This window comes from Brienomyrus brachyistius, unplaced genomic scaffold (assembly GCF_023856365.1).
Source record: "Brienomyrus brachyistius isolate T26 unplaced genomic scaffold, BBRACH_0.4 scaffold56, whole genome shotgun sequence".
Taxonomy (NCBI): Eukaryota; Metazoa; Chordata; class Actinopteri; order Osteoglossiformes; family Mormyridae; genus Brienomyrus; species Brienomyrus brachyistius.
Genome location: NW_026042331.1, coordinates 1121776 through 1139446, shown reverse-complemented (window position 1 = coordinate 1139446; position 17671 = coordinate 1121776). Strand labels below are relative to the sequence as shown.

General features: G+C 41.9%; 2 protein-coding genes across 2 annotated transcripts in view; one reads left to right on the top strand and one right to left on the bottom strand.

Moving 5' to 3' along the window:
* The window catches only part of LOC125724452 (uncharacterized), a 181230-nt gene that overhangs the window by 6767 nt on the left and 156792 nt on the right, over window positions 1–17671 (top strand). The gene's annotated exons all lie outside the window — the stretch shown is intronic.
* Window positions 1–17671, bottom strand: part of LOC125724448 (glutamate receptor ionotropic, NMDA 2D-like) — a 96928-nt gene that overhangs the window by 31248 nt on the left and 48009 nt on the right. The window contains exons 7-11 of the mRNA XM_049001135.1: window positions 16028–16233; window positions 15774–15942; window positions 15441–15594; window positions 12752–12877; window positions 12164–12393 (exon numbers count right to left, since the gene is read on the bottom strand). Coding sequence (XP_048857092.1) covers window positions 12164–12393; window positions 12752–12877; window positions 15441–15594; window positions 15774–15942; window positions 16028–16233 — 885 coding nt within the window. The remainder of the gene's footprint in view (window positions 1–12163; window positions 12394–12751; window positions 12878–15440; window positions 15595–15773; window positions 15943–16027; window positions 16234–17671) is intronic.

Sequence of the window (17671 nt, the reverse complement as noted above, 5' to 3'; positions counted from 1 at the left end):
GCCTTCCAATATGGAAGCAGAGTGTGGGGACTTGGGGGTGGACTCGCCTATCTCGGGGGTGGAGGTCGCTGAGGTGGTCAAAAAGCTCCTCGGTGGCCGGGCCCCGGGGGTGGACGAGATTCGCCCAGAGTTCCTCAAGGCTCTGGATGCTGCGGGGCTGTCCTGGTTGACACGCATCTGCAGCATCGCGTGGACATCGGGGGCAGTACCTCTGGACTGGCAGACCGGGGTGGTGGTCCCCCTCTTTAAGAAGGGGGACCGGAGGGTGTGCTCCAACTACAGGGGGATCACACTCCTCAGCCTCCCTGGTAAGGTCTATTCGGGGGTCCTGGAAAGGAGGGTCCGCCGGATTGTCGAACCTCGGATTCAGGAGGAGCAGTGTGGTTTTCGCCCTGGCCGTGGAACAGTGGACCAGCTCTATACTCTCAGCAGGGTTCTGGAGGGTTCATGGGAGTTTGCCCGACCAGTCTACATGTGTTTTGTGGACTTGGAAAAGGCATTCGACCGTGTCCCTCGTGGGGTCCTGTGGGGAGTGCTCCGGGAGTATGGGGTACCGGGCTCCCTTTTAAGGGCGGTTCGGTCCCTGTATGACCGGTGCCAGAGTTTGGTCCGCATGGGCGGCAATAAGTCGGACTCGTTTCCGGTGAGGGTTGGACTCCGTCAGGGCTGCCCTTTGTCACCGATTCTGTTCATAGTTTTTATGGACAGAATTTCTAGGCGCAGCCAGGGCGTTGAGGGCGTCCGGTTCGGTGACCTCCGGATTAGGTCTCTGCTTTTTGCGGATTATGTGGTTCTGTTGGCCTCATCGAGCCGTGACCTTCAGCTCTCACTGGAGCAGTTCGCAGCCGAGTGCGAAGCGGCTGGGATGAGAATCAGCACCTCCAAATCCGAGACCATGGTTCTCAGCTGGAAAAGGGTAGAGTGCTCTCTCTGGGTTGGGGATGGGGTCCTCCCCCAAGTGGAGGAGTTTAAGTATCTCGGGATCTTGTTCACGAGTGGGGGAATGATGGAGCGGGAGATCGACAGGCGGATCGGTGCGGCGTCAGCAGTCATGCGGGCGCTGCATCGGTCTGTCATGGTGAAGAGAGAGCTGAGCCAAAAGGCGAAGCTCTCGATTTACCAGTCGATCTACGTTCCTACCCTCACCTATGGTCATGAGCTTTGGGTAGTGACCGAAAGAACGAGATCGCGGGTACAAGCGGCCGAAATGAGTTTCCTCCGCAGGGTGGCTGGGCTCTCCCTTAGAGATAGGGTGAGGAGCTCAGTCATTCGGGAGGGACTCAGAGTAGAGCCGCTGCTCCTCCGCATCGAGAGGAGCCAGATGAGGTGGCTCAGGCATCTGATCAGGATGCCTCCGGGACGCCTCCCTGGGGAGGTATTCCGGGCATGTCCCACTGGGAGGAGGCCCCGGGGAAGACCCAGGACACGCTGGAGAGACTATGTCTCTCGGCTGGCCTGGGAACGCCTCGGGGTCCCCCCAGAGGAGCTAGACGAAGTGGCCGGGGAGAGGGAAGTCTGGGTCTCCCTGCTGAGGCTGCTGCCCCCGCGACCCGACTCCGGATTAAGCGGGAGATAATGGATGGATGGATGAATTTGAGAAAGTTGGTGTTAATAACAACAGTTTTTTTCACATTGGAGAACTTGCAATGCGTAAATCATGGGGAGAGACCTATCTTTTCCCATGGTAATAACCAGGCTGCTGAATAGAAATGGGATGATTAGCAAAAGTGCTTTGATTTAGAGCATGAATTGTATGACATTCAAACTGCATGATCAGTTTGCATTGTTGATTAAAACTGGACAAGTTCTAATATTTTCTGACTTCTGTCTGATGGTTATTTCACTCGATGTTAGAACAGCAGACAGCATGCTGTAGTAGACAGTTGCTACCCCTCCCCCACTCTCTCACTCAGAGTGTTACAAAATTGTTACATTTCCTCCAGTCAGCCAATCAGGTGTTGTGAGCACTTTTCAAAATCCAACTGAAAATTCACTGCAGATATTAAACCCCCTGCCAGTATCAAAACTCCTCATTCAGACAGTTCAGCTTGAGAACTTGCTTTCTACTCTCTATACAGTCTTCTATACTTGTTTGTTATCACATGATTAACAACCAAAAGCTTTTTTAAAGGCTCATTACCTTTTATATTGCATCTCTCTCCCTCTATCTCCTTGACTTTCTCTCACTCTCTCTTTCCACCTCTCTCTCTCTAAACCTCTCTCTCTTATTCTATATAATTGTATAATATCCATCCATCCATTTTCCAAACCGCTTAACCTATTTGGTCGCGGGGGGTCCGGAGCCTATCCCGGAAGCAATGGGCACGAGGCAGGGAACAACCCAGGATGGGGGGCCAGCCCATCGCAGGGCACACTCACACACCATTCACTCACACATGCACATCTATGGACAATTTAGCGACTCCAATTAGCCTCAGCATGTTTTTGGACTGTGGGGGGAAACCGGAGTACCCAGAGGAAACCCCACGACGACATGGGGAAAACATGCAAACTCCACACACATGTGACCCAGGCGGAGACTCGAACCCGGGTCCCAGAGGTGTGAGGCAACAGTGCAACATACGGGGAGGTGTGTGTGTGTGTGTGTGTGTGTGTGTGTGTGTGTGTGTGTGTGTGTGTGTGCGTGTGCACTATTCATTACCCGAAGTATATGATTTTCTAGTCTTATAACAGGCTGAAAGTCTTAGCATATTATTTTATACTGTATTATATTTCATAGTTGTAATAACAGTACACCAAAGATCCAGGCTTTTTTAAAGGCTAGTCTAAGTAGCAGTTGCTACCTAGCAACTCACAGCCTTTTTAAAAGGTTGTTGTTCTTTTATATTTTAGCTATAGTATTGCAAGAGTAATTCTAGATCACCTTATAAAGACACAATTTCCACAAATAACATGGATCCCAAACAAAAAAGTGGTGCTTCAAAAAGAAATGCAAAAAAATTAAGGAGGCAAAGCAGGCAGTTTTCCTAAAAGATGTTCCTTTAATATCAAACTTTTTTTATAAGCCGCTGGATAAAAGTGAGATGAGTATTGCTAATGTTAGCAGTCACCAGAGTTCTAGCAATGAAGATGAGCTCACCACTGGATTATTGTTATCTGACAGTGTCTATGAACCCTTGCAGACCCAGTCAGGTACAGGACACGGATGCCAGCCCTGCCAGGCTACCACAGACCACCAGCAACAGAAAGATAATCAAATGAAAGTTGCAGGTGTGTCAGAGCCACAATTAGACCAGTCAGCTGCATTGCCTGAGGTACAGTTTTCAAATGAGGAGGGCACAGACCCCAACTCCTGGTGTGAAACTGTCAATGACCCTGCTTTATGGCCCAGTACCATTACCGACCCAGCCAAGTCAATTCTTCTTAGTAGAGGGGTAGCTGCATTTCAAAACAGAAGTGCTAAGTATCCTGCCTCAGTCAGGGATAGAAACATTGGGGTTATCAGTAGAAGCTTTACAAATGCTTTACTCAGTTGTTGTCTACCAAATGAGCAAACAGTGACTAGGCAGTGGCTACTTTACTCCCCTTCAACTGGCTGTGTGTATTGTTTTGCTTGCAAACTGTTTTCCATTAAGGACAATACTTTTGTTCATGGATTTTCTGACTGGAAACATTCAGAGCGGATTGGTGAGCATGAGAGGAGTGCAGAGCATAGAGCTTGCATGCTAGCATTACACAATCGCTCCAAAGGCACAGCAACAATTGATTCTGATATCATCAAACAAATTGATGCAGAGAGACAATACTGGCGGGATGTTTTAAAACGAGTTGTTGCCGTCATCCAGTTTTTGGGAGAGAGGGGACTCGCTTTCAGGGGAGACGATGAGCTACTGGGATCAGCTCACAATGGTAATTTTTTGGGCATCATAGAACTGTTGGCCAAGTTTGATCCATTCCTAGCTGAACACCTCCAAAGGTTTGGTGGCAAGGGAAAAGGCTCTGTGTCCTATTTGTCATCAACCGTCTGTGAAGAATTTATTCATCTAATGGGAGAAAGAACAAAGCAAGCAACTGTTAATGAAATAAAAGATTCAAAATATTTCTCTGTTATAGTTGACTCCACTCCAGACCTTGCTCATGTGGACCAACTCACCTTTATTTTCAGATTTGTTAATCAGGGTGGACATGTAGTCGAGCGTTTTCTGGCATTTGAGCCTGTTGACAACCATAGGGGGGACAGTTTGGCTGAGTGTGTCATTGCTATGGTGGAGAATCTGGGCCTAGACTTGTCTAACTGTAGGGGGCAGTCATATGATAATGCAAGTAACATGTCGGGAAAGTACAATGGAGTCCAAGCTCATCTTAAATGACGAAACCCACTGATTTGTTATGTCCCTTGTGCAGCACATTCATTGAATTTAGTTGGTGTCAATGCTGTAGACAGCAGCTCAGAGGCTGGACATTTCTTTGACCTGCTACAGACAATGTACACTTTTTGTGCATCATCTACGCACAGGTGGGGGATGGTCTTCCATAACACTGGTGTTAAACTCACACTGAAATCGCTGTCAGGTACTCGGTGGAGTGACTCAACTCAGGCTCTGTGGAGGTATTATGCACAACTGAGAGAAGCATTGAATAATATTTCCAAAGATAAGGAGGAGAAGCGAGAAACTCGCAGTGAAGCCTCTGCACTTTGTGGGAAATTGGATACACTGAAGATGGCTTTCATGGCACACTTCTGGAATACAATATTACAGAGGTTCCAAGCCACCAGCCTGCAGTTGCAGAAGCCAGACATTAACATATGTACAGCTAAATGTCTACTGTCATCTTTACGAGACTTTGTGGCAGCACAAAGAGACAATTTTGAGGTATTTGAAGCGGCCGCTTTAAATATCACCACTACTGTCTCCCAGGACTATAGGTATGACCTCAAGCGCACAAAGAAGCGCCCATGAATGTTTGATGAAAGCGCAGAGCCAGGTGTTACACTTTATGGTAGGGACCACTTTCGGATTGAAACATTCAACGTTGTTATCGACAAACTTGTGTCTTGTCTTAACCATCGTTTGAGTGCATACACACACGTAACTGAGCTATTTGGTGCTCTTTACCTATCTGAAAATATGTCCACCAGTGAGCTCACTTTAAAGGCTAACTCACTCGTTGTAGCATATCCTTCAGATCTGAACATGAGCCTGGCAGATGAACTGATGCAGTACAAGTCATTCATGTCAGAAAAAGAGACATGCCCAAGTAAAATGCTCAGAACAATGATGGATTTAGATTTGCAATCAACCTTTCCAAATGTGTACATAGCGCTTCGACTTTTTTTGACCCTGCCTATTACAAACTGTGAAGGGGAGCGCTCATTTTCCAAACTCACTCGCATTAAAAATGAACTCAGGATTAGGATGTGCCAAAACCGCCTGAATTCAATGTCACTTCTGGCCATCGAATCAGAGTTGGTTAGACAGCTTAACTTTGATGAATTAGTGGATGACTTTGCAAGAAGGAAGAGTAGAAAGAAAGTTATGTAAGGTAGGCTATTGACATGGGTTAGGGTTAGTGTTTGACAGGTGGTTTAACATTTTCCTTTTTTTTTAACTTTTTCACAAAATATCTATAATTAGACCTAAATGTTATCCATATTATACAAAATGGTGACTTGGAGTAGGAACATCCAGCCATCAATCCATTTTCCAAACCGCTCATCCTACTGGGTCGCGGGAGGTCCGGAGCCTATCCCGGAAGCAATGGGCACGAGGCTGGGAACAACCCAGGATGGGGGGCCAGCCCATCGCAGGGAGTAGGAACAGTAAAATTAAATGTTATTTCTCCCTTTAGCTGCATAAAAAGTCCCCAAAGTTTCACAACTGGTTCATGGTGAATTATTTTCCAAATGTATCAAAATCTCCCTCCCTCCCCCTTAGAAACGTGACACATGCTGGCTGCCAGTGTAGAGCCCAGCCTACCGGCTTCTGTCAATACACAGTCTATGGCTGCTTCGCACAGGTTATGGAATGTTGCTAATATTCGGATCAAAGATTCTAGGGTGTTATTCTACTCTAGGAAGTTCTGCATACAATACATTGTTTTAATGCTATTTTAATCCACGTTATTGTACCAAATACATTGCCGATTTTATCAGCAAAATAAGCTAGGTCATATTCCTTAGTTGATTTTGTTTACCCATGCCAACGGTTGCTAAGGGAAGAAAAGCCATGCTTTTAAACAAGGGTATTGTTAATTTCAGCCCAATTGGTCAGTAATAGCAAATGCACATGGATTTGACAGAAAATTAAGCAATTTAAATGAAGAAAAGAAAATAATTATATGGGCGTGCGGTAGACGTTTCTAGTGGGCATTCCCAAGTTGAAATCATGGATATGTTTTTCTTGTCGTGGCGCAACGTGTTTTTTTTTGTTTCAATCTGTATTATAGTATGCTTGCCCTCCTAAATCTATATGGCATAAAGTAAAAGAACGAAAAGTAATGTAATAAAAGTAGATCTACAATCGCAAATTTAAACTGATAAAGACTTCCATGAGCCGGCAAGAAGACAAAAGGATCACACAGCTAACGACAACATTAACTGTAGCTACGAAGTTTTAAGGTAGGACAATAGGTTTCATTTATCATTTGCCCGCCGTGGCTCTAGTTGGCAAGAAATTCACAGCACATATTATTTTGACTGCATCATATTTCTTGTTGGGTCTATTTGTTGCACCTTATACCATCGTCAGATTTATACGTCAACTTGCATCTGGCAAGCTAACGCCCAGCCACCTCTCAACTACACCAGCGCACTTCTCCACAACATTCTGACAACCCACGTGTAAACCTGCTGTTTATCTAAGTTATTGGTTTATTAAATATGACACGGGTGGGTAGTATTTGTGATTTCGCTTACTTTACCATTTCATTCTGTTGGTGTCCTTGAATTTATTTGTTCCTGGCCCTGCGCATGATATGACCTCCCCCTAGCTACGAGGATGCAATTGTCTTCTTTGGGAAAGCTGCAAAGCAACAATTGCAGATTATAACAGGTACATGGCATTTTGGTTCACTTTTATAGACATTTCTATTTCGAACTAGCACATTCTGGATAATTCAAACAAATAATGTTTATTATGGTACGATCTGGTTGTGCTACGTTGCTACCTGTCTCTATAAACAGAGATGGGTAACCTGGTGCTAACATTAACGTGAGGTAATGGCATTAGGCTGTACTGATTATAATTTGAGATCCAATTTACTGTATCAACTTAAGCCACCTTCTTTTCACTTTTTCCGAGGTAAAAAGCGGCAAAAGATAGTTTTGTCAACATCATTCTGCTTTTACAACACGGTACGCGTACGACGCACTAGTTTGGACCCACAAGTGGCATGATGACGTAGCAACTAGTCATCCCAGACAATGCTGGCGTTTTTTTTTTGTTTTTTTTTTTGAGGGGGGGGGGGGCTCGCGAACGTTTTGCCCAGGGGCCCACACAACCCATAATCCGTCCCTGACTATTGAACGTTTTTAGGAAGTAAATCACTTCTTGTTAATGATATGGTGCTGGAAACTGGTGCAGACCTGTGCTTTTTAACTGAAACCTGGCTCAGACCCACAGATACTAAACCTCTTGTTGAAGCCTCACCTGATGGGTTTAGTTTTGTACAGAAATCACGTGGTTCTGGGCGTGAGGGTGGCCTGGCAACTATTTTTAACACAATGTTAAAAATTGAACCTAAGATTATCAAAGATTTTATAACATTTGAAGCATTACTAATCCACTTGGTGTCTGACCCACCCATCTATATTCTTATAGTTTATAGAACACCGGGATCATACATTTCATTTCTGGCAGAATTTGGGGAACGTTTTCTAATTATCATGAGCAACCCTTTTTGACTATAGCAGAGAAGATTATTAGGACGCCTAACCTAAATGATAGAAATTCTCTATGATTTATTAATGCAGTAGGGCATTTGGTGACCTTCTTGTCTAGTACAGATGTTAATGAAGTCACCCATGACTTGAATACCATGGTTAGACAGATTTTAGATGAAACGGCTCCTTTGAAAAATAAAGTAGTAAAAACCACCAGACACTCCCAATGGTTTAAAGATTACACACGCTCTTGCAAACAGGAGTGCCACATATTGGAGCTCAAATGGAAATCCACGAGCTTAGAAATGTTCAAGTTGGCATGGTCTGACAGCGTGCAACAATACAAACTAGCCCTTCATAGGGAATGTTCAGCCTACTATTCTAACCTCATTGATTGCAATAAAAATAACCCTCGCTACCCTTAAAAGGTAAAAAAACAATACCTATTGTTTAAAAAAACAATAGCTCATCTAATAGACAAGGCTGAACCTCTGGTACCGAGTAATTTTAGTAGCCAACATTTTATGAACTTCTTTAATGATAAAATTACAAACATGTCCCAATGGCTCACAATTAACTTCAGTGCAAACACACTCAATGATTTTGAATTAATTAATAAACAAGAGCTAAAAACTATTCAAATTAAAATTAAATCAACCACGTGTCCACTGGACCCAATCCCCACTAAGCTTCTTAAAGAATCCTCGGGAGTTCTGGCAAGACCTATAACTGCCATACTGAATGCATCCCTGTTATCATTCCATTGCTGGTGATGTCCCTGACCAACTGAAAGTAGCAGTAATCAGGCCACTACTGACGAAGCCAAGTTTGAATCCACATGTACTCAGCAGTTACAGACCTATCTTGAATGTACCATTTTTGTCTAAAGTTCTGGAGAAGACAGTTGCTGCTGAACTTAACTCATACTTGGAGAGAAACAGTATACTGGACTGTTTCCAGTCGGGCTTCCACCCAGGACACAGCACAACAACTGCCTTGACTAAAGTCATAAACGACATAATAGTAACTGATGCTGACAGTGCGACTGTGCTAATGCTTCTGGACCTTAATGCTGCTTTTGAGATGGTTGATCATTCTGTCATATTAGAAAGACTCAAATTTGACGTTGGGTTATGTTTAATTTTATGTTTTGAGGTGGTTTAAATCATACTTAACCAATCATTATCAATATTTTCAAGTGTCAAATACTTGTACTCCATCATCAATGTCATCAGTCAAATATGGGGTACCACAGGGATCCTTTATTGTTTTCCCTCTTCATGCTGCCATTAGGAAACAAACTGAGAAAACATAATGTTAACCATCACTCCATATGCCGACGATACCCAAATATGCATTTTGGTTACGTCTAACGACACCACACCCATTGTCACCTTAGCTAATTGCTTTAACGAGGTTAAAACCTGGATGGCGGAAAACGTCTTATCACTAAATGCTCAGAAAACTGATGCTCTGTTGGCAGGTCTGCAGATAGGAATTGTATAATCTCTGCACTTCACTCCAAAGGGCTGAACTTTTCCCTCAGCAGCTCAACCCATAAACTACATAGGTGTCATCTTAGATGCAAGCCTCTCATTTAAATCATATGTAAATGCAGTATCGAAGGCGTGCTTCATACAGCTATGCCAAATCGCCAAGTTGCAACAATTTCTTACTATTCAAGACACTGAGAAATTAATACATGCCTTTGTATACAGTAGGTGAAAGAACTGCAATGCTCTATTATCTGGGAGCACACACTGCACACAAAATACCTTGCATCGTATTCAAAATGCAGCAGCACGAATTCTCACCAGGAGCAGCAAGTTTGAACACATAACCCCTGTTCTTAGTTCCCTGCATTGGCTTCCTGTTAGGTTTAGAGCTGATTTCAAAGTTCTCCTACTTACATATAAGGCACTTAATGGTCTAGCTCCTGCCTACCTCACAGAATTACTTCAAGTTTAAAAGCTGTGTTGTCTACTCAGTTCACAGAACGTAGGTTTCCTTGTCATTCCACATATAAAGTGAGAGTGGATGGTAAAGCATTCTGCTACAGGGCCACTATATTTTGGAATGGTTTACCAGCCTTTGTCGGTCACGGCCTTTAAATCTCGACTGAAGACCCATTATTTCAGTTTAGCTTTCCCGCAACCTACACACCATAACTATGGCGGCTGCTATTATGTTTGTTATGTGTCTACGCATGTTCATTCTTAATCCCAGCATATACCTCCATTTTAGCAAACATGTCTACTCTTTTCTGGTTTCAGTAATGTCAGTATGCTCAGGGGGGTTGTGCAGCCAGTTGACCTTGGACCCCCCCGAGGTTTTTTTCTCCCTACTTGGGAGTTTTTGGTTCCTCTCCTCCGTTGTCTTCTGGCTTTCTTTATTCAATTTCTTTCTTTCCTTTTCTTCCCTGTTCTGTATCTCCCTCTGATTCAGTTTTATGTATCACAACACAACCCTGTAAAGCGCTTTGGAACATCTCTGTTGTGAAAGGCGCTATATAAAATTGAACTGAATTGAATTGAAGTTAGGGCTGGGTAGAGTCATTGTTGGTATGAGGGTTATGCCCAAAGAAATTAATGAATGATGCTAACAAACATATGAATACAAACATTATGTGGGTGTGTATATGTCTGTGAGTGTATCTGCATATGTGAATGAGACCATGTACAGTATGTGTGTCTGCATATGTATGTGAGACCATGTATGAGTGTGTGTTTTTCTGATTGGGTCCCTACCAATATTGAAACCAAACCTACACCCTTGGAACCATAAAACCTGAAGGATGAATAAGCAGAGGACGCAAAGAGGGGCAGCATTTGTGGATGCTTATGCTAATGATAAACAAAATATGATAAATAAACAAAAAGGAGCAGGAAAAGTGCATATGAAAAATCTGATGTAACTGACAGGTGCTGATAGAAAATATTACCCTGTTACATGCTTAACTAATAGCACATTGTCATTGTTAAACACCATGTTGTGTGCTTAACATTATCGAGGTTTTTATGAGCTCGAATACCTGAGTTTACTAATTTAAAAGTACTTGTTAAGGCAGTAGGCTCACAGCTCCTACAAAACTATTAAGGTAGGTTGTTGAGGATAGAGAAATCTCAAGTTCCTGATCTCATTACCTCGAATATATCATCTGAGCCTAAATCACCTTCCATGGTGTATAAATCAATTAATGCTAGTGTCAGATTGTAGTAACCATGAAAACCTCTGCCCATTTACTTTGGCCTCATTATCAATGACCTTAACCAATGGAGGACTGAATTATTTTAGTTCAGTTTGCATCCCTCATATGGCCCTAAGGATAAATCAGCTGAAAGACATGTCCAGTTGTTCCTTCAATTGCATATTTTGTCTGTTTCGGATTATTCAAAGGCAGAGCATAATAATGAAAATATACAAGATGATTAGCAAGCTCCATTTAGAACTGAATCCACTTTATTGGAACAAATATCCAATATCATCTGATATATATATATATATATATATATATATATATATATATATATATATAAAACAGACATAAAAGAAGGTTAATTAAAATTATACAAACATTGCCAAAAGAAACTGTTCCGAGTTCTGAGAGTATCTGGAAGTTACACAAACTGTGTATACACACACACACACACACATATATGAAGACACAATATGAGCCTGAATGTGGTGTTATTCTGTATTTCGTGCCATATATAAAAAACAGTAAACAATAATTTTCAAAGACAAATGGGAAACACACACACATATACATGTACACACAGTTTTTGTTGTTTAGCTGAAGTGCATGCATTACCAGCTGTATGTGCCTGTCGGTTGGCGGCATTTTTTTCAAAAGCTTCACTTTGCCACTGTGCTGTCGTATCAAATGTTTTAGTAAATTAGATGTTGTGTTTTTCACTATTGAAAGCGTTTTGCTGCTGGCACAAAGTTTGTTGTTACCTGACACAAAGTTGAAATAATGACTATACTTCCAGCTGCTGAAAGTACACCTCTCGATCATCCTCCATGATTTATTTAGCTTTTTGGATAGTGGTGAGCATAATCTAGTCTGATCTGTCGTGCGATTACGGCATCATAAAATAACATATTTAGAACAAAATACTGATTGCGTTCACCCGTCGTGGTAACGCTGCGTTACTGAAATAATAACTGTAATATTATTAGTGTTTCGGAAATTGTAATCCCTTACGCTTGCCATTACTGGGAAAAGTAATAATATTACTGTAATATATTACTGAGTAACGTGTTACTGACCAACACTGTTGATAAGAATGTACTTATTAATGACAGTAAGTCACCCACCTTTCTGTCGCTGAGTCCAGAGACAGTGTCGATGTACTCCTCCTGGATCATGAAGGCAGCTAGGTTTGCAGTGTAGCTGGCCAAGAAGATGACGGCAAAAAAAGCCCACACCAGTACCATGATTTTGCTGGTGGTTCCTCGGGGGTTTTCCACAGGAACCGAGTTGTTGAACACCAGAGCCCACAGTAGCCAGATGGACTTCCCGATCGTGAACTTGGAGCCTCCTGCTTCTGACACGGGTTGGGGGTGGTAGGGGATGCAGGAAGAGAGGGGGCAGACATTTGGGGGGAGAGAAACAGAAAAGATAGAGAGAGAAAATAAAACAACCAGTTTAACAGCTACTGGTGTGTCATTCAAAACAATGCAACAGCAATGGGATGATTAGGAGAGTAATTCATATTTGCCAGTAATTCATATTTCAGATATGCCACGAAAATGGTTTCCATGAACCCATCCATCCATCCATCTTCCAAACCGCTTATCCCACTGGGTCGCGGGGGGTCCGGAGCCCATCCCGGAAGCAATAGGCATGAGGCAGGTTTCCATGAACCATAGCCATTATATAAGATGAAAAGATGCAGCTCTTACTCTTTCCAGTCTGCAGGCTGCGGTTGTATCCCACAGGGCTGAAGAACTCGAAGATAAAGACTGTGACCGCCACCACGGTCAGGCACATCACAAACATCATCACCCACACGGCAGGACTGTAGGGTTCTGCAACAGAAATCCATGGCATGCAGAGAGATCGCTCCAGATGACGACTTCTGGCAAAAGAGCCATTCTAAACACAATGTCATCCACGCTTCAAAAAATCCTCATCTATATATAGATAGCCATAATACAATAAAATGTCATGTCACCCTATCAGGAGAGAGATGAAATTTAAATTTAAAGATGAAAGTTGTTAAGTTTATAAAACTCATTTAAATAAAGAACCCATTTTCTGTCATATGGTTCTGACAGAGCAACATGAAATTTGAAGTAAGAAATTGTAAATATATACCAATGAGCCAAAATAAATGTGCATCCCCATGTGAAGTGAATAATGTAAAAAAAAAAAATTGGTGCATGTCAAGGTCTGGGATATTTGATGGTAAGTTAGCATTCGGTACTCGTAGTTGACACTTTTAATGCAGAAGAAACGAGCAGTGGTAAAAACCAGAATGAATTTGACGAGGACCAAATCATTATGATCAGATGAATAGGTCAGAGTATCCCTCAAATGGCATGGTTTTTCTTGTGCTCACAATCAGCTGTGGTGAGAGTGGGAGTCTGATGAGGGAAAAACCACAAACCGCTGACAACAATGCCTTGTAAAGCTTGATGCCTTGTGGGTTGTGACTCATTACTCCTGTGATCATCATCAAAATTTGTACCACAGTAACTCTTCCGTTGGTTTGTACCACATGTGATACTCTTCTTTCACATCCAGCATCAACGAATCCTGGCCACCCAACACACTGTCAACGGTTCATGGTGACAAGCCCTGCTGTTTTACAGATGGTCTGACCCAACCGGACCCAATCGTCTGGCCATAATGATATGACCCTTGTCAAAGTCACTCATTATGACCCCTGCCCATTTCGACTGCATTCCACATGTCAAATACAAGCACCGAGTGCTAGCTTACTGTCTATCCCAGACCCTGACATGCATAACTGTTTCTAGATAATTGACATTATTCAGTTTACTTGGTTGGTCATAATGTTTTGGCTCATTGATGCATATTCTTGAATGTTATGTTAATGTGAAAAGAATCCAAGATACTGAATGATAACTGAAAATGAGGATAAAATAATGAGCTTACAAACATTGATTTTAGTCATCTTAAAAACAGTCAGAATCTAAATGCAAAAGTGCCATGGTACATTTGAATAAAAAGCACTACTCTACAATAAGACTACCCTTATAAAGGGTTTGTGAATGGATTATAATCAAGGTTATTAATTAGGTTATAACACTTTGAATATCGTTAATAGATAATTATAAACAAATTATGAGCTTTTTTTTAATTAATGAGTCACTACCATCTAGGGGCCTTATTGTAAAGTGGTACCGAAAAACATTTATCTATATAGCAAGTACCCAAACTTATTAACAGATTCCAATTTGCAATACTGAGTTCAGTATGGGAAGTGGACCCCAGTAGCCTAGAATGTAACACATAGCAACTGTACTTAGCAACCAAAGAAATGTCTTTGAAGTCTCCATTCTGTTCTTTAGTTTAATTTTAGATTAAAGTTGGATTTTCCCTTTATCTTCTTCCTATCCACAATTAAATATATGAATGTAGTTATATAATACTGAATTTGAGGTGGTATTTCACACTATATAAGGGCCGCAGGCGGTTAAGGAACTGAGATAGAATCATGAGACTCAGTTCATTTTCAAGGATGACATTACCTTTACATGCTGAAGAAACACACAGAGCCTAATTCATTTTTTCAGATACCCAGAAGCACACTCTCGATAACAGCACTGAAAAATGTCACAGCATTCAGCAGACCATAAACATCTACAAACAATAATCATTTTGTTAACTACCTAAGCAAATTATGCAATGCTTTAAGAGCGTAAACATAAAAAAATTTGACTTTCATACATTTATGAAGTAATAAGTAAATACTTTAAATTGACAGCAGGTCCATTTATAATACTATCTCTTTTAATTTTCAATGCAGGTTAGAGCCCTTGCTAATTTTTCATTTAACACTGCAGAGGCAAACGTTCATTCTTAATTCAGTCAAAGAAAACCAAGTTTCTCAGCTGTCTTTTCCAGTTTATGAAAATATGCCCAGTTTACAAGCCATTTTCAGCAGTCTCTGTATCTGTTTTAGGCTGTTTATGTGCTCTGCTGATTCACATCCCTTTGTATGCTACACTCTCTTAATCACTGCACACACCAGAGAGAATAGTGCCTTGAAAGAGTACCCTTTGAGAGACTGGGGGCATCGTTACTAACCTATTACTGCGAGTCATGGTAAACTGGACAAGCCCACCAGCTGGTAAACAGCCTCTGAGACACCCACAGGTTGCAGTACTGGGTGCCTGTTGATAAACAAATGCTATATAGCAGTATAGTTGGGCACACAGCATGGTTTGTCATTTCACAGGGAAAACGTGGCTTTTTCAGTACTAATACACTGCTTGGATCGCTCTGGAACACAATGGCATTTAAATGCTGATGCTTTATTCATACTGTAACATCTGCCCCACTCTGTCAGAATGCCCACTTGCTCTTATTTGCCAAATCCCTGCCATGGCTTTAATTTCTCACCCAGGAAGGCAGATGGTGACACAGTGCCATTGCTGCGGGATACCATCACGCTGATGCCCGTTTCCACAAAGGGCACAGAGAAATCCACAACCTCTGACCTCTCTTCATTGATTGTCAGAGAGCCAATAGCCATGTCGGCACGCTTGTACACCACCTAGTGGATACAAGAAGAGCTGCAGTCAGAAACGAACACATGCTACATGTAGTCTGGTCCAAGTCTGATCAAACTTCAGTCTGAAGAAGTACACAAGGTGATGCAAGACAATTTTAGGCATTAAATAATACATACTTGGCAAAATAATATTTCATTTATAAATACTAAGTTATCCTGACCTCTCCCACCATGCCATTCCACTCCCCGTTAATCTTCTTCCCGTGCTTTCCATTGGTCACTAGATAGAGGTCATAGGTGAAGCCAACTATCTTGGCCAGTCGTTTGAGGACATCGATGCAGAATCCTTTACAGCACTGTTTCACTGGCACGACCCCTTCCAGAACCGCACTGGAAAGAGAAAATGGAGACAGGTGATGAAGGGGAAAGAAAGATATCATGGGTCATCATTGTCCCATCCATCAAGATGCCCAACCTGGTGTTGAGGGGTAGTCGGCAAGGCACAGAGTCACGGATGCAGGTGCCGGTGGCGGCGTCAGCGGGCTCCACAATGACAAAGGGCCGTTCCTCCAAGGTGACCACCTGCAGGTGCTGGGCATCATCCGGGGGCTGCAGGAAGATCCCGTAGCGGGACCAGGCCGGGTAGCGCAGCTTCAACACCCCATTCTCCCACGACCCCACCTAATAGTTTTAGGATCAGAATTACACTAATTCCCAATTAAGGATCAAACTAAACTCTACAGTAAAACCCCCTTTAAGTTAACTCCTAATTGTGAAATTAATATCTCATTTAGATGTATCTGTCAAATGTCAACCTGTATTCGTGTTACATGGCAGTTTATGCCAAATTAATATTGAGTAATGATCCATGGCACATGAACATCAGAAAAGGGAACTGCAGTGCAGTATAAATAGACAAGCCCTTAGACAGCTTGAGATTAAGGCAGGTGACTTCTTTCCACCAGAGGAGAGGTAGAGGAAGCAGAGGTTGTACAAGATGTTCATAGGCATAGGAATATTTTAAAAGCACATTGTGGCAAGTGCAAGAGGACTTCATACCTGTTTCCAGCAAAACTAAATCTAGAAAACTGCAAACTAGGCATTTTACTAAGGAAATTAAGAATATAGTCAGGAGGAAGAGGGCTCTGTTCCATAAATGGAAAATAACTAATGATTTCAAAATAAAGCAGGAGAATCTAAGTCTATGGGTTGAGTTAAAAAATAACATTACACTTTCCAAGAGGAATGTTGAAAGAAAGATTGCATTGGAGGCTAAGGATGACAGTAAAAGTTTATTCTAATATTTTAACTCCAAAAGAGCTCTAAAAGCTGAAATCACTAATTTGCAGGATACTAAGGGCCTAATAATTGAAAATTAAATTGATATAATAAATGAGTTTAATTATCATTTTACACGGGTCTTCACAGTACAAAACATGAGTAACTTACCACCATTTAGTACAAATACAGCGTCGTCTATGACAAATATATGTATAACTGAGACTGATGTGGTACAAAGCTGAACTCAAAATAAATAAATTGCAGGGCCCTGATGGCATCTTACCTATACTTCTAAAAGAAATGAGGGATGTTATTAGTCAACCTTTAACTTTACTATTCTAGAAATTGTTATCTGCTTGTGTGGTACCTTCTGATTGGAAGCATACTAATATAATGCGCATATTCAAAAAAAGTCCCCTTTAAAAAGTAATCCAGCAAACTATAGGCCAATCAGTTTAACTAGTATTACTGGAAAAATAATTGAAGCTATAATCCAAGAGAAAATGTTGGATTATCTGGATTCAAATAATATTTTGAGGGATAGCCAACATGGATTTAGGAGCGGTAGGTCCTGTTTAACTAATTCACTTGAGTTCGTTGAGGAAGTTACAAGAGGAGTTTATCACAAAAAAACCTACAAGGCTAACAAAGGCTTCCAGGCGGCTTTTGATGTTATCTCCTACAAACAGCTCTTGCTTAAGATCAAAGCTGCAGGGATTTAGGAACTGTAGCAGTTTGGATTGAAAACTGATTAACAGACAAGAAGCAGCAAGTTATTATTAGAGACACAATGTCACAGTGGGCCTGCGTTCATAGTGGGGTACTGCAAGGTTCAATT